This window comes from Cinclus cinclus, chromosome 15 (assembly GCF_963662255.1).
Source record: "Cinclus cinclus chromosome 15, bCinCin1.1, whole genome shotgun sequence".
Lineage (NCBI taxonomy): Eukaryota > Metazoa > Chordata > Aves > Passeriformes > Cinclidae > Cinclus > Cinclus cinclus.
The window spans coordinates 1,769,951-1,787,229 of NC_085060.1; the positions used below are offsets into that span (position 1 = coordinate 1,769,951).

The 17,279-nt window shown below is 39.0% G+C and overlaps 1 protein-coding gene across 2 annotated transcripts; it reads left to right on the forward strand.

Moving 5' to 3' along the window:
* The first annotated feature begins 2,398 nt into the window (after positions 1-2,398).
* Positions 2,399-10,524, forward strand: CDX4 (caudal type homeobox 4). 2 transcript variants are annotated; one of them, XM_062502992.1, is made up of 3 exons: positions 2,399-2,831; positions 7,733-7,878; positions 10,318-10,524. In XM_062502992.1, exons 1-3 carry the CDS (start codon positions 2,399-2,401, stop codon positions 10,522-10,524), a joined length of 786 nt encoding a protein of 261 aa, XP_062358976.1. The 2 variants fall into 2 exon arrangements, with proteins under 2 accessions (XP_062358976.1, XP_062358977.1); XM_062502993.1 differs by having other exon boundaries at positions 2,399-2,825.
* Positions 10,525-17,279: the final 6,755 nt, after the last annotated feature.

Below are 17,279 nucleotides of genomic sequence, written 5' to 3' on the forward strand. Positions count from 1 at the left end.
AGTCCACCGCAGCAATCTTATCCTGCTATGTAAATCTTTTTAAACAAAATGCCTTATTCAAAGCTTACTATTGTTAGCTGGTATCAAATCAGTGTAGCAAATTGCCATCGGAGTATCTTGATCTAATTATGCTCTGGAAAGAATCGAAATAGATCTGAAGAAAATTCAGATAATGGAACAGGCAAAACAAGAAAGGGAAAGGAGGAGCATAAACAAAAGATAAAAGAAGAACAGAGAATGAAGGATAACGCTCTGAGATACAAAAAATAGGATTGATACTGAAACTGCTGGGGCTAGGTGCAGAGACATCGATAAAGCAAGAAGAACCCCAGGTATTAAAAACGTTTCCATGATCTACTGCAGAATATGAACTTACATCATACAGAGGGATGTGAAAATGGTGTTCTTGGGGCAAGTCAAACAATGGGGCTGAACTGAAATCTCTGAGCTGCCAATGGTCATGGATACCCTGGCAGTGGATGCAGATGCTGTCAATGGAGCCAAAACCTTCCCCTCTTATGGCTCTGCCTATGACTGACAGCCCTGCACAACACTCAGCAATACAGGGAAATAATGCTCACAAACAGGATAAATAGTCCAAGGATATAGGAAACACATCTCCTTTAATTTGGATGACATTCAGTACTAAGAAGTCTGTGGGCTCTCAAAAATTGTGTTACAATTCTTTGTCTTTCAAGATAAAGGGAATGAGAGTCTCTTTCCATTTATTTTTTAATGTCTGTTTTTATACGGGTATACCAGTTACAGAAGACCACATTTTTTTCCATTCCCTATCCCATGCAGCTTGCTTCAACATTCTGAGGATCCCAATGCTTAATGCAGAATTCTGTAAATGTACCAAAATTAATTACAAAGATTTTGCTACACTTCTCAGTACAAATTCTTCCCCCAAAAAGGCCAGTCCTAAAGAGAAGAAGAATATCTTTCCTGTCTGTAAGTACACACTTAGAATCCTTTAGTGCTGGAATTAGAAGGGATGTGTGAATACCAGCAGTGTCAAAATACAAAGGATACTGAATGAAAACCCACACCTCTGTAAAGGGAAACAACTCATTGTAATTTGCACCTCTTTTGCAAGCATAACCCTTACAAATAGCTGATTGCAAAGAATCCCATCCAAAATAAAAATACAGCGAATTCACTCCACAAATTGGAGCTACACAACCCGGAGAGGCAATTCTAAAGTCCTAAGGTGTGGTTTAGTTGTCCTGTTAATAACAAGCTGTTAGTAACAGGATATAAAGCCACTTTCAGAATCAGTTTTCTCAGAGGGACGCAGACATTGACCCAGGGAGCACCCGTGTGTCACAGAGCAGCATCAGGGCACTTCTGATCCACAAACTTAACAACCCAGATGTCTCTCCCTGCTGATTTCCCTGGCCCAAGCTGCCAAGGAGAGCAGACTATAGCCAGCAGCAGCAGCCTCAGAGGAAGGAACCAGCCTCCTTTCAGGCAGATAAAGCTTGGCTTGAAACAGAAGCCAACAATATTCCTGGGCCTAATCAAAGACTTTTTTCACTACTTTTTACAGTCATTTTCTTTGTACTTCTGGCACCATCTTTGTTAGGAAGATTTATTGTCTGCTTTTTAAAATTTATCAGTTTGCAACAGCCACCAGATGAAGGGATCTCTTAAATCACTCTGTATGGGGAGAGTGTGAACATGTGTCTTAGTCAGAGCTTTAAACTCTCCCATTCTAGAAAACTTCTTACAAACATCAACAATGAGAGGAACATTTTTGAGACGGTTATACTCAAGACATGCTGTTTACAAGGTGCTCTATATTTTGAAGTTATTGAATTACGATTATTCAAATTGACTGTACCCATTAAAGACTAAATAGGAGATTTTTTAATTATATGAGAAATTAAGAGAGTAACAGATTTATTTGTTGATTGGTAATACCTGACAAAATAAAGGTTTCAGACAAGAATGTTAAACATTGCTATTATGGTTACCGCTCTAATTGCTTTTAAAAAGGTCTATTTATTTAACTATTTTAGCTACAAATCCAAGCAATTGTTGCATCATCTTACAGGACTGGGATCACTGTTGAATATCAGGGCAGGATAATAGGATAGATAAAAGTTCTCTGAAAGAGAAAGCACCAGAACCAGCGGCAAGGTGGGGTTGGTCAGCCCTTCATTTGAATGTAAATGTAATTATGAGGCAGGCGGTTGGGCTGACGTCAGACAAGATCTTGGTAAACCATTACCACCAGCACCTGGTAACACAGTGGATAATAAAAGAGGATGAAGTAGAAGATTCCAAGCAGAGTGGCATTATTAGAGAAAACCAAACATAAATATTTTTGAGCAGTAGAAGAAGACACTGAGGACCAAGATGTTGTGACACCGTGTTTACATCTGGGACAGCCATGTACGTGAGCTCGCTCTTGGAGAAGGAGCCCAGCATGTACCCAGGATCTGCCAGGGCCAACAGCAACAACCTGCCCGTGCAAAACTTCGTGTCTGCTCCAGCCTACTCCGACTACATGGGATACCACCCTGTGCCAGCCCTGGACACCCACGGGCAGCCAGCACCAGCCTGGGGCTCCCACTACGGCCCCCAGCGCGAGGACTGGAGCGCCTACGGCCCAGGCCCTTCCAGCGCCGTGCCCGCTGCCCACATCAATGGCTCGTCCCCTGGCCAGGGCTCCTACAGCTCTGCTGATTACAGCTCCCTGCACCCCGCTGCTGCTGCGGGGTTACCTCCTGTAGATACAATTAATGCCCAGCAAATCTCTCCCAACAGCCAAAGGCACAGCTCTTACGAGTGGATGAGGAAAACGGTGCAAACCAACAGTGCTGGTGAGTGCAAATTCAACTTCCAACTTCAGAAAGCATCTTCTGCTATCACAGAGCTTAGAAATAATTAACTTTACTTGAAGCACATAGGTTGGTGGGTCATTTATGACATTTATTTAACCTACTGCTGTTTAATGCAGTTTTAACTAAATTTGTGGTAGTTTCACTTTCTCTCATAAAGGCTTTATGTGGTTGCTGTAGTGGAATGGCTGATGTGGTCAGACATGGCTGGAGCTCAGCTCCAGGAATCTCTGCTGGAACATTCTGTAAAGCATTTTGTGTGATAAACATGAGGATCGTGAAAGTGTTGTGGAGCAATGCAGCAACATGTAATAGTTACAGACAGGAACAGTTATTTTGTGTTGCAGGGGAAATACCAATGTAGAATCAGGTTGACGTTTTTAAACCTTGCAGTCTCCTCAATAATTATAAAGAAAACTATGTGCTCTGATCTAACTGCAGCAATTATGCAATTTTCTGCAATTTCCCTGCTATTTTTCTGCCCAGATTTATTAGGTGAGCACAAATATTCCTAGCGAAGCAATCTGACTCAAACAATCAGCACAGACTATTTTGTTTGCAGATCACATAATTCCTCGGTTAAGCTTTCTTTTCATTTAATTTAACACCAGTTTTACTTTCCTTACATGTCAGAATTTTTCAGCTTCCACAATTACACAATTCCAAATCTCTTTCCTGCAAGTGCCACTCGCTGATGTGCCTGTTCTTGCCACCAGCTGCCTCCCAGATGAACCTTTCCATGTATTTTGTATTTTCCCAAGGTGGAAACTGGGTGTAGAAAGGTTTGCTAAATCTGTTGTTAAGGTTAAAAGCAGTACCCGTGTGTTAGGGAGCATCAAAGAAATGCTCTATTGGAGCAATCTTAGAAGACACAGAAAATCTGCACTGCTGATTCAGATAGATTCCTCCTTCAAATGGTTATTACTCAGGAGCAAAATTAGCCTGGTAATTGTTTCTTAATTATAAAGCAGGCAGCCATTGTTTAGCCTCTGTTACTAAATATAAAATGCCTGGTGAACATTAGGATATCACAATGCTCTCCTGCCACTTGGAACCTCTACAAAGGCCTTCAAATCCAGGCAGATTCAGTCTGCTTTCCCCCCCTTCTGTATACTCACGTAAATCCCAGTAACTCCATTAACATCATTGGAAATTGCCAGGTGTAGAAGTGATGCAAGACTTGAGTGTAGATCAAATTCAGCTGAGATTACTGAATGTTAATGAGGCTGTCCTGGCTGTGTCATGTTGGCACTGAATTTTCAATGTGTGGCATTCTTAAAGAATGACATTCTTAAAGTTTAACACACTTGAAAACCTAAATCCTTGCTTTACACTTATTGAACAGTCTTGGAAGAGCCTGAAAAGTTTCTCATGTATTTGTCCAAATGTATAAAATAAATCTGCAATCCAGAGATGCAGTTCTGGGCCTAAATTAATCTCTAGTCTGAAAAGTGCTTACACAGGATTTACACACATTCTGAAATACTTTATGAACCATTCGGGACAGGTGGAACAGAGCCCACCAATAGGTGCATGTCCTGAGGCTGTGCATTCCTAGAATCCAATCCTTTGAAGTGGTAAAAACAGTCGAGGACTTCACAGAAGTGAGCTCAAGGCATCAACCCACCTTAAAAAAAGAAATCGTGAAAGAAAAGCACAAATGTGGTAATTGTGCAAAACAAGAAAAGTACTAAAGAGACTTGGCTTTTCATTGGTGTTTTTTTAAAAAAATGGAAAATTTTAATCTTGATAGAGAAAAAAATATGACAAAATGAAGAAAATTCAAATAAATTACAAGGCTAAAATTATGCATGTGACTGCTCTGTACCACCTTATCAATGTTTCTCTAGAAGAAAACTGACTTGATGCCATTATAACTCCTCTTTGAAACACATTTGCTGTTTTTCCTTACTGCCATAATATTATTTGGGTTATCAAAGTATCTAGTGGTTCTTCTCCTTCAACATTATCACTGCTTAATAAAGTTCATTGCCTTAAAATCCCAGAATTACAGTCCTAAACTCTACAAATACATTTTTATGCATAAACATTTGTAGATCCTTAACTCCACCAGTGTCTACACATCAATGTACATGAGTAGAATGGAGTAACAGAAATCACAACACACCTAATTAGATGAGGGAGCCTCCTGAAACACTGTCCTAAGGACAGTGGGAATCATTTTGAGTGAGGGGATGTCAATGGGATTGTTTCCTCTCTGTTTAGACTCTATTAAATACTCTACATTCTGATCCAATAGTCATATTTAGCATTTGATACAAAAAAAAAATTCAACTGCAGGTAAAGTGAAATGAAACTTTACCTGATCAAGTCAATCTTCAGGATGAAACAAGATCACAAAGACAGAAGTACTCTGTCCTTTCAACAGATAAGATGTATAATTTCAAATTATACATCCTCTGACTGAAAGACCATAACTGTATATTCAGAACCAACCTTTGTTTTACTTAGAACACACAAACATTGCACATATACAAGGCAATAAGAATTTAAAAAAAAAAAAAAACAAACATGGAAAGTGGGCTTGGTAAAGAGACCTTCCCAGTCAGGCCCTCCAAGTGAGGAAAGGAGCATCTAAAGAATTCCTGACAGTCTGATCCTGGCTTTACTGGAAATCTATGATAAAATCTGCCGCTGACTTCAGTTATGCTGGAGCAGAACTTCCAGTTATCTTCTAAACCCTGTGTAATCAACAGGGTAAGATGTGTATTTTCTGAGAGCAAGAGAACCTTCAAAATGTACAACTTATTGAAAAGGTGGCTAAAGGGCCTAGAAAAAGGTTTTAAAACTTTCATATGAAACTTTGTTTGGGAGTGACCCTCCTCAGAAAGGGAAGGGACTTTAACAGGACTAAACAAAAGATGATTTTCATATGTTACAAGCTCAGCCACAGGATGTTTTTAAAATTATAGCAAACACATTTTATGTCTTTGTTTAAAGGAGCAGTGATGTACAAGTAATTCTGATTACAGAACAGCAGAAACATGGCCAGAAAGCAAAACAGAAAAGCAGGAAAAAAAGGCCAGGCCCCTGCTTTAATGCTAATTTATTTTGCTTTGTAAATTAGTTGTGACATCTATTTTCCACTGGCCTACATTGTCTGAGGTTTTGAGGCCTATCTGTCATATTGAGGCAACAGACCCTTTTAACACTTCACTTTGCTTTGATATGCACTCCTGTCTCTTCCTTCTCCCTCCTTTCTTCAGGAGTTATATTGCCGGAAAGGGTGATGATTTTCACAGCAAATAAAGAGGCCTTCTCCCAGCTTTATTGTCTTCAGAAGAAATACTCTGTGAATTTTATGACCAAGGGGAATGGGGAAAACTACTCCTTTTCTCCACCCCCTCAAATCATGGTTATATTTGCCGATTATAGTGAGGCCGGAATAACCTCGTTGAATTTTAACTTGTTTTCAAAGATTCCCTCTAAGCCCTCAGTTTACAAGAAACCTGAATATCTATACTATTGTTAGCATTGGAACTATCACTGAGGGCAGATATTTCAAAGCCAACGATTTGTACTATGAAAAAAGTAAACTTAGTTGGATGATTTAGTCCTGCAAATTTAGGCAGAGCAGGAAGATCTTCTATGCTGGAAGTTGAAGTGGCATAGGATTTGGGAAAATATCCCTAATTATGCATATTTCAGCTATGTCTACCTTCAGATAAAAATATCCCAGTCTGTCCTCCAGAACTAAAGAGAACTGAGGAAAAAATATTCCTTCATCTATTTCTGTTCCTTTTTCCGCTGCTAAGATGAAAGCGTCTGACATTTGTTTAGGGCTTGTAAATTCCAAACCAATTGGCTTGTGTTTCTGAATGTGAAAGGGGTTCTTGATAAGATCTCCTTGTCGCTCCTTTGTGTGGCGTGTGCTTCATCTTAACACCTCAATGGATTTTAGGGAACCACTTTAAAGGAGTCTTTGTCCTACAGTTTGTCCCAGAAAACTCACATCAAAAAAACCTGGGAAGATCAGAAGAAAAAAGGAAAACTATCTCGTTGGCTGTTGAAAGTGCAAAGGAGAACAACTAAGTTGAAAACTGATCTCTCTGGATTATTATTACATGAAGAACTGCTTAAAAATTACATTAAATGAGAGATACATTCTAAACATTTAGTAATGCTTCTCTTAACAGCATTTGTCCAATATATCTAAGAATATTTATTTTATACATTAGAGAGAGGATGATCCTGAAATCTTGTAAAAAGATTTTATTGCCTCATTTTACAAATTGTCAAGCACCTCCAACTCTAAAGGGAAGCCCAGCGCAGAGTACCCTCAGGAATATCCTACAGGTACTCAGCACCTTGCATGACTGGACCTTTCTGAAAAAGTAAATGAAATTATTATTGAACTTCTAAGTTTATCCTATGGCCACACAAGAAAGGAAAAGCATTTCTGGTAGGACATACCTTTGTGCTAGGCAAACAATCTTCAGAAACTCAGATAAAGAACTAGGCCACGGTACAACTGCACAAATTTGAAATCCTGGATATTTATGCTCTCATAGACACAGAAGTCACTTCACTGAGCACTGAAATGAATCCCCTTTGAGATTAATATAGCCTGCACCACTTATGTACTGCCATGAATTATTTAAGATGCGTCAGGGTGTTATCACTTAAGAGCTTCATATTTAAATGTATGTTTACAGAGAGAGGGAAATAAGGAGGGAAGGACAGTTATGGCAACCAATACTCTGTTACTTCACCCTGCACTTTTATTCCTCCTCTGTACCGCAGCAAACAATCCCATACAAGTATTCTGTAGCTTAATTAATGCCTGAGAAATGCCTGAGATGTTTGCAAGCTGCTATGGAAAATCTAACTCAGTATATGACTAATCTTCCTTTCCTAACCAGGTAAAACAAGAACAAAAGAAAAGTACCGGGTTGTTTACACAGATCACCAGAGACTGGAATTAGAGAAGGAATTTCACTGCAACAGATACATTACAATCAGGAGGAAGTCAGAACTCGCAGCAAACCTGGGACTCTCGGAACGACAGGTACAGAGAGCACCCCTCAGGTGTGCCCGCAGTGCCCAGGCACTGCCACCGCCAGGGGACACAGCAGCCACCTCCTGCCTCTCTGCATTTGACACACAGAACCCACTACACAACCCCAGAGCTATTCACAGATCCATCTGACAGAACGCTCCAGTTACATGGAACTCAGCATCAGGAATTAACTTATACTTTAAAACGTAGGGATTCTTACTTTCTAGCTTGCTAGCCAGCTGGAATTTAAACACTTCAGTTTAACAGGATCTTAGCAATGGTCCCAATAGTTACAACATTCATAATCTTATTTCTTCTTGAAACCACACCAAATAATGGCCAGCAGAAATCCAAAGTGTTTGACAGATTTCAGCTGGAAGTCAGGAAAGTCAAAACTCAATCCAATGAGATGTCTACAGGGTTTTTTGTTACAAATACATTGCCACAATTTCCACAGGCCACATTCTTCCTCTGTCAGATTTCAGCATACTTAGGGGGGCTTTACAGCCCTGGATTTTCAAGGCAGGACCTCTTTTTGCCACACGTGTAGCCAGGACTATCTATCCAGGCAAAGTTTAAGTGCATATTCGGATTGTTGTCCCTTTGGAGAGCAGCTCTGCCTTCACTCATGTCTAGTACATATTTAATCTGGCCTGGATAAAGCCAGGCTCCTGAGCAGGGCACAGCTATGTTAGCTGTGTTCATACAGACACTAGAAGAATTCAGGATGAGAATTCCCTAAAATCCCTGTGCTGGAGAGCACCTTTCCCAAGCACAGCTCTGCAGTGTGTGGATGTAGTAACTGCTGGATCCAAGCCTCCAGAATTGCAATGCTTTTGCTATAGCTGGAGGAGAAGTGCAGAATTGATAATACTGAATTAGTCATCTCATTTAAAAACCAGATTATTGCCCCGAGATAAATACAAACCAGAGATCTTTCCTTTTAGAATTTTACAAGCTTTTGTTCTTTCTAAATATACATTCAGGTCTCTTAAAATGTTCCTCTTTCAGTGGCCTCCTCTGATTCTGCACTCAGTCTGTGGAAGAGCATGGAATAGAGAGGGACCAATGGAGGCTGGAAGCATAGGAATGCAGAGACAATCAGTGGTATTCTACGATCAAACAGTGGAATTTTATAAACATATTTTAGTGCAGTGATGTTCAGACCAGACCCAAATAGTACAGAGTGCACTGCACAGACTGTGAGTACTTCCAGGCAGGAACAACAAAAAACAAATTTATGATGGGTGGACTAAAGTCTGTCACACAGTAGGATAGAGCTGCACTGGAAAATTTTCAGAGAACTGCAATTATGAGAGATTTGCAACCTCCACCTTTATGTTATGCAAGCTGGCGGATTTAGAACACAGCCATGCCTAGAGTCACCAGTGATCCTGCAGAAAATCAGCAGTTTCCTTTCACAGAGCTGCTGCTCCTAATGCCACCCCATTTTTAACTCAGTAAAGTTCCTTCAAGTATAACATAGACAAAATTGATCTGCATTTCCACAGGATAGACAAAGCTAAATGCTTCTTCATGCCAATACCAGCAAGGTAATAAAAATAATTATAAAACACTGAGATTTTAAATACAAAGCAACGGTACAACTTTCTATATTGTATTGTATTCAACACACCTTAAAGGCTGTAATAAATTCTGTGAATTAAGAACACAAAAAGAAGGAAAACACAAACAGAAGTTCCTCCTCATTAACACTTTCACATAAGGAAAGAAAATAGAGATACTTCAAGGACCTTAAACAAATCATTCACCTGCACAGTAAGCCTGGGAAATTGACTGTCCTTAGTAAGGCTGATATATCTAGTTATACATATAACACAGTACATGTGTATCTATAAATACATGTTTAAATATATATTCCAATTATAAAAACAATCAAGACTTTTTAAATACATTAAAATATATGCACACACAAAAATTACAACATATATAAAGAATCCTCACTACTTGGCTTTGAATTAATCTGCAACATAGATAATAAAGAAATCCCCACAATCAATCCATAATTGTATTTTCCTAAATTAAGACACTGGTAAAGCTGAAATTATGAACTCTATGGCCTTTGAGTCTCAATGAGTTCATTGATTTCTGTGTTCCTAAATAAAACACAGCGTGATCACTTTACACCAGGCTCAAGAAGAAATCCAGAAAGAATTAATCAATTTTCCATTGATTATTATGCCAAAAATTAATACAGAATAATGCAACAACTTTTCACTGCACAAATTCAGTATTTTGTCTTGTGAAGGGTTTTTGGGTTTGGTTTTAGCTTTGGGGCTTTTTTCCTCATGGTTTTTTGTTTGTTTTCTTTGGGTTTGAGGTTTTTTAAATAGTGTTTTTGAACTTACCTACATTTCCATTGCTATAATTACTGTAAAAGATTGAGCAGCACTTTGAATTAATCAGGTATCATTTATAATGCCCCAGGTGAAAATCTGGTTCCAGAATCGCCGAGCAAAAGAGAGAAAAATGATCAAGAAGAAAATCTCGCAGTTTGATGGCAGCGGGGGCTCAGCTCAGAGTGACTCTGGTTCACTCAGTCCAAATGAACTGTCAAATTCTCTGTTCCCACCACCACATGGAATAAATGGATTACAGCCTAATGACATTCATCAAGTCATAGTTTCAGAATGAACAGAGGGAAAGAAACAAAACAGGAAAAAAGAAAGAGCAAGAATGGATTTCGCCACCACTGCCACCTCCCACCTTGGAAATTCAACTTTTCAAGGGACCATTTTCATTTATCTGCCTTCAGGGTGCTGATTTCTAGGCAGGAAATCTGAGCCTACAACCAAAATATTTTAATTACTGCCAAAATCTCAGGGACTTTGTGCTGCTAAGATTCATCTCTCGGTATCTTTGCTAGCAGGTAAAATTTGCTTCAGACACTGACACAAAGAATGATGCAGCTGAAGATTCAGTACAGGTAGTTCTAGTCTGATCATACATATACACAGAAAACTAAGAGAACTGATTATCAAATAGAGTCCTATTGCAGAAAATATAAGAGGCTGGGTGTGTTTGGTTTGTTCCATTTATATAATTAGAGGAAACCATAGATGTTAATAAATATTTACACTTAAATGGACTGAAAAGAATGCTACTTTTTGAAAACAGCAAAACCACTTAAAACACTTTTAAATGCTCAAAGAACATAATAATGTTGCTATGCTAACATATTGAATTTAATTAAGTAACACCGATATCTCTGCCCTATGGAATTGTATTCAAGCAATAGTTACAGATACAGAATATACCAAACTTGCCAAGATTTGTTCCACTGTAAGAAATGCAGCCATTTCTCACATACATTAGGAAATGCCAGAGAACTTGAAGGATGAGTATTACCTCAATCTTCTTGGACTGCACATATTGTTGCTTAAAAATCCAAGCACAAATGGAATGGAAACAGAACTCTTACTGCAAGCAAACCTCCAAAAAGCAAATAAAGAATTTGCTTGACATCTTTAACCATCTGAAGTGAAACAGGAGCAGTCTCAGGCAGGCTATTGATTTTATCCCTGACACTTACTTGGGGCTGAAGGCAACAACTCTCCCAAAGTAGCTGAGAGGGTGTTTTGAAGCTGTTACCTGCAGCTGAGCTATCACAAAAGAGATGTTCACTTCATGGGCACTCCTGAAACAGCACAAATAAAGGACAGGATCACAGTGGGGTCTGCTTTAATTATTGCTCCATGTTGGCAGGTGAGAAGGTAGCAATGGTATCTTAAAAGACAAGTGATGAGTCTGGAAAAACTAGAAAGAAAACCCAAAGCACTAAAAAAATCTCTGAGCCCTTCAGTAGTACTATTCTTTGGAATGTCTTAATATGACCTTTTTGCTGGTACACAAGTGAACAGCTCTATTGGGAAAATTTAATATTCCTGAAAATGTCAAGGGTAGTAAACGTAATAAAAAGTGAAAAAAGCAGAACACAAAAAAACCCCGGCATTATGAAAATCATGCATCACTTATTTCAGCAATATCAAACTCTTTCTCTCAAGCAGCAGAATAAATTCTGCTTTTCTTTGTGTCAGGGAGCGTTGATCATGCACTGAACACCATGGACAGAACTCATCAAAGCTCTCATCATCTGAATTCAAACCACTAGATAACAAACTTGAGAATATGCCTCACTATTCCCTGTTTATTTTAAAATTACTCTGTTAAAGTAACACCATGAAAGCAATTCTGTTGGAAGTTACAAGAATAACATTCATCAGAACTAAATTCTTAATGTTATCTTCATAGACATAAATGTTTCAAACTAAACTAGGAAGAAATCCTGTAACACAGATTAAGACCTTACTCACTGTGAACATTTTGTGGGTGGTTCCCCAATATATTTTCTAGTCATTTCCTATCATATGGTTCAAAGAAATGGGTGTATTCTAATGCAAACAAACTGTAAACAGAAAAGCTTGTGTATGAAAATAGTTATAAAACTCAGCCCGATGAGAAACTGAGACTACATCTGCATGGCTTTAACTCAGGATCTCCTAAATCCACTCGCTGATGTTCCAGTGGGATCACAGGGACATTTTAGGAGCCAGAGCACGTTGTGAAACAAGCACACACAGAGCTGCTTCTGTTCACATTCACAGAAATGCACATGTGACACACACATGCCGTTTTCTCTGCTCTTCAGACAAAAAAATCCAGATTTTTTCCCCTGGGAGAAGAAGTTTCCCCAGTTCCACCAGCCCCTCTACCCGAGTTGTCCTTCTATACAGAAAGGATGTAGAAGATAAAATAATCTCTCAGGAAACTCCAACTTTATATATGCAAGAAAAAAGGGAAGTGAACCTTTACCTCAAATCAGCAGAAGGGCCTTTTCTATGGCAACCAGGAGAGGGCTTTTGTCAGGCTTAGTGGTGGCACAGAAATGGAAAGAGAAAAAACTTCTAGTTTTCAGATTTTTTTTTTCCTCTGCTCAGTTTTCATATGAACAAGGAGAAATGGCAAGTACAGCTATAACACACAGCACACCATTCATTATATTTGTGTATTAGAAACGCATTGCTTCAGATTTCCCTCCTCATTTATGACAAAATTGAAATGAAACACAGTTATTTACCAGGTTCACATTCAACATATTCAAATCATCATCTTGCAGATTCTAACCAAGCTCCAGGCAGTCAGGAAACACCAGCCTGCCCTGACAAACTGCTCAGAGGAGCCACTGAAGCCACTGCCTGCACTCAGAACAACCACAGCTGTAAAGGAATCACTCAAAACAAGCCCATTTTAGATGTTTTTAGACTTGGAATGGGATACAAAGCACCTCCTCTGGCATGTCTAATATCAGCCTTGTCAATAAAATCTGTTTTTCATGATCTTTATCCCAAATTTTATCCATCAGATGTGTTTTAAATGTATCCCAAGCATATGTTAATAAATATTTAGGGGAGAGTCTCTTTCATCCACTAGATAAAGATCTCTAAGCCTCCAGAGTGGATCAGATTATCTTCTCTGACTACAGTTTAGTAAGAAGTTATTCCCCTTATCTGTTGCTGTGCATAACTATCCCCAATATGGATCACAACGTCCCTTTCAGCCTCACTGCAGTGGCACAGCTGTTTCTCAAAGTAATCTAAGGGAAAAAATATTAAACTCCTTCAAACTAATCAGGATATTTTTTAGTAAACTATCAGAGAGTAACTGCAGTCAGAGTATCAGATCAGGAGGCTGCAAAGCCAGAGAGGGGGACAATGGCAAGTAGCTCCAAGAAAATCCTTCCCCTGCCTCTCGCAGGCCTTAGACACTTTATCAGACTGCAGCTATGCCATGAGCCAGAAAACATCATCCCAAACCAAAACATAAATCAAGCATTCCATGCTGGCACATTTCAAAGGCCCATTAAGGACTCCAGGCCAGGCTGACAGGAGCCCATCCATGGCTCTGCATGGGAACATGAGATCAGGATGTGCACTTGGATGGAGACACCACAGTCAGTCCTTGCATTCCACCATCTCTGGGCAGCTGTGTTTGACCCTTCAGCATTGTTCTGTGAAGGAGAAACTTCAGCAGGCGTGATCAGCCCCTGTATTTAAATTTATATTTACAAGGATGAAACACTAAAGGCTATAAATAACATTTTTCAATATTCATCTTTCTTCCTTTGAAGACTTCTCCGGGACTTTAGTTACACTCTCCCTTCGCACTGTTAAACAGTTAAAACAATAATAGATCAAATGCCATCCTTTGCACCCAGTGGGTCTCTTCCCCAAGCTGTCCAAGTTTCCTGGTTTTCACTGTATGTAAATAGACAACCATGACACTGTTTGAATTCAGCTGATTGACTCCAGTGGTTCCAGCTTGCAAGCTAGTGAGCCCCTTCAACAGCATACTGATATCAGAAGAAAACATTGCACGACACAGCTGTCTAATTCCAGCAGCCAGCAAATCCCTTCTGACATTTATCTGAATCACCTCGATTCTTATCAGAATCCAGAGAGGTGCCAAAGCTGTGGCAGAACTGCCCTCCTCAGTCCCACTGTCCAGAAATACCTCATCAAGAAGGGCCTCTGGCACAAACTGCTCCTGCTGACACCCAGTGTAGCACCACAGTGAATTTGCTTTATTAATTTACTTCTAAATATTGATCAGTGGGAGAAAAGAAAGAAAAATACAGATGTACTCTTAATTACAGATAGCTTAGACTGGAAATGGGAAAGTGCCTCATTATAATATATTTACAGTATCAGTTTACAAAGGTAGCATAATTTAAACCCCTAATTGACTGTTTGCAGTAGTCATCCTGGTCAAAAAAAAAACAAAAAAAACAACCCTGGATCAGAAACTTGACAACCTCCTGAAACTCAGATTATTTTTGAAAATTGATCTACATCGTTTTCAGTATAGGCAGCATAGAGCCTCAGAACCCTGCACAAAGCCAAAGCCCTTCTAGACTTCACAAAATATTTGTATCACAAAATCAGTTTTATTGAACCTCACACACAACTCTTCACTTGCCTTTCTTCAACAAATGAACATATCTACATTTGCCTAATGAGCTCTACATTTCTACTTCTGAACAAAGCAATGGGAACTTTGCAGTGAGATGCAAATCACCTTGAGAAAAGTTTGCATTAGTTGATCAAGAAGCATGAGGGTTTGTCCACCAGACTTGTAACACATTCTCCAGACTCCAAGAGTGTATTCCCACTATCCAACAATCTCATCCTGTCTGAAACGAGGGAATCCTGGCAGTCACTTCACCTGACATGACTTGTTGTACATTCTTCCTCCTGAAGAATGCCTGGGTGGTGGTGATTTGTGTGGAACAAACAGAAAGAAAGGACATTGGAAGAAGACTCAGAATCTCCCAGGCCCACATTAATATTCCCTTTCCATATTCTCCCAACAGTGCCTTTATTTAATACTGTGCTTTGGTTTAACTCCTGGCTTTTCTGTTCTTTGTGTTTCATGCTCTACACAAGAACACTTCTGATTCTAAGAAAGGAAGTGATTTATGTGGATAAACATTACCAGAGACCATCATCCTTCCACAAATCTTCCCATTTTTATGGCATAATAGTTTCATCAAATAAACAGCATCCTAAAGAAGTACTGAAAACAAAGGTTCTATTTCTTCCTGTGAAGGCATAAAGCTTGATAAGTCATGCTGAAAAAATTCCCTCCAGTATTTACTTCTCAAATCCAATACTAAACAGATATTCTTTAAATACAGACATGGGACACCAAAGGTGTTTTTTCTAAAATAGTCTATTTTTACCCAGATGGTCATTGCTCCTATGGGAAAGAACACACACACATTAAAAAAAAGTCTACTGAAACTGCAGCTGAACTTTGACTTCAATCTATTATTTAAAAGCACAATATTTCAATCTATTATTTAAAAGATGCTATATATGAAGCTGGTGTAGCAAAGTATATTTTCCAATTAAAAACACTTCTTTTTTTTTGGTTTGTTAACACCTCATACCCTCATTATAAAGAGGTCACACATTAAGTTATGCTTCGTTTTACACTCAATTCAGCAAATTATTGCACCACCTGCTTGGGAGCTCACATCTTAATGCCATCACGTGTCCTTGTGGCATAACATCCATTTAAATGTCTGTAACACCAGCTTGTTTATTAAATCAAAACCCAGGATGCATTAAATGGAGGTTTTTCAATTAAACACGAGTGCAGAAGGTGTTTCTGTTTGCCACACCTTGCCCTAACACCTGAGTGTCACCACTGTCACACTGAATGCCACAGCTGTACATCCTTGCAGAGAAGTCCATGGGATTTATTTCACTTTCCAGCACACATTCTGCTTGTCCCTTGCTCTTCCATCCTTGTGAAACTTCCAAGACATTTTTACTGGAAAAACACTGAACACATGCAAGCCCTGGAAGTGTCCAAGGCAAGGCTGGACAGGGCTTAGAGCACCCTGGGATAGTGGGAAGTGTCCCTGCCCTTGGCTTTAAGTCCCCTTTCAATCCAGACCACTGTATGACCTTTCCCATAGACTGTTCCCCAAAGCAGCCATGAACCAAGACAATCTCAACTGAATATTAAAACCAATAATGTAAATGCACAGCATCAGAGCTATCATTTCTTCCAGTGCTCTCAGTTACAACACTCACCTTTTTGGTTTCACACCAGTTAAAGCAAACATCCAGAATTTAACTGAGAGTAAAGAAAAGACCAGTACCTTATTAATACCCCTCTCTATATATATATCTTTATTTCAGTTGTTTCAACACTTTCTTCCCATTGATAATGAATCTATGCAAACACGAGTAGAAAAAATACCAGATCCTTAATATAGAATAATTTTCCCTTTATCATGTTTCTAAACAGGATGTATTTTCAGATTTGGTCAATTACCTTCTCCACAATTTACTGCAACATTCAACGCTAAATAAGAAAAAAGTACTTTGACAAAAGTAGGAGAACAAAATTTCATTCTATAACAATTTGCCTCTTAATTTTTTTCTCTACCTTAGAGTGTGATTTACCTGCAGCTCCACATAAGATGGATAATGTGTTGAAGTAAGGGCACGCAGCACTGATTAAACTGTAGCTCATAAAATGTTACTTTTGGAGGCAACAAAAATTTTCACTGTCAAGTCATCTGCATTTTGCATCAGTCTAGAAACTCCTGAAAAACAATAAAGATGATTTATGAGATAAATTATGAGATTTATGATTTATGAGACAAGGATGGAGACCTGTTTTTACCTCATGCAGGAGGAGGTGAGCTCATTCCTTAGAATAGCTGCAAGTCAGGAAATCTGATTTGGACACATACCAGAGCCAACACTTTATAGAAGCTATGCTAACACTAAAAAGGACCAACACCACCCTCATAATTCTGTTTTTCATTCTTCTATTGCAATTACAAACACCAATCTTTTTTTATTCTTTTCCAT

What these genes read in the sequence shown, in the direction of transcription:
- CDX4 (XM_062502992.1), top strand. Translation starts at nt 2,399, where the DNA reads ATGTACGTGAGCTCGCTCTTGGAGAAGGAGCCCAGCATGTACCCAGGA. An exon ending in GGTGCAAACCAACAGTGCTG is followed by an intron (nt 2,832 to 7,732) that starts GTGAGTGCAAAT and finishes TTTCCTAACCAG; the next exon opens with GTAAAACAAGAACAAAAGAA. An exon ending in TGGGACTCTCGGAACGACAG is followed by an intron (nt 7,879 to 10,317) that starts GTACAGAGAGCA and finishes ATAATGCCCCAG; the next exon opens with GTGAAAATCTGGTTCCAGAA.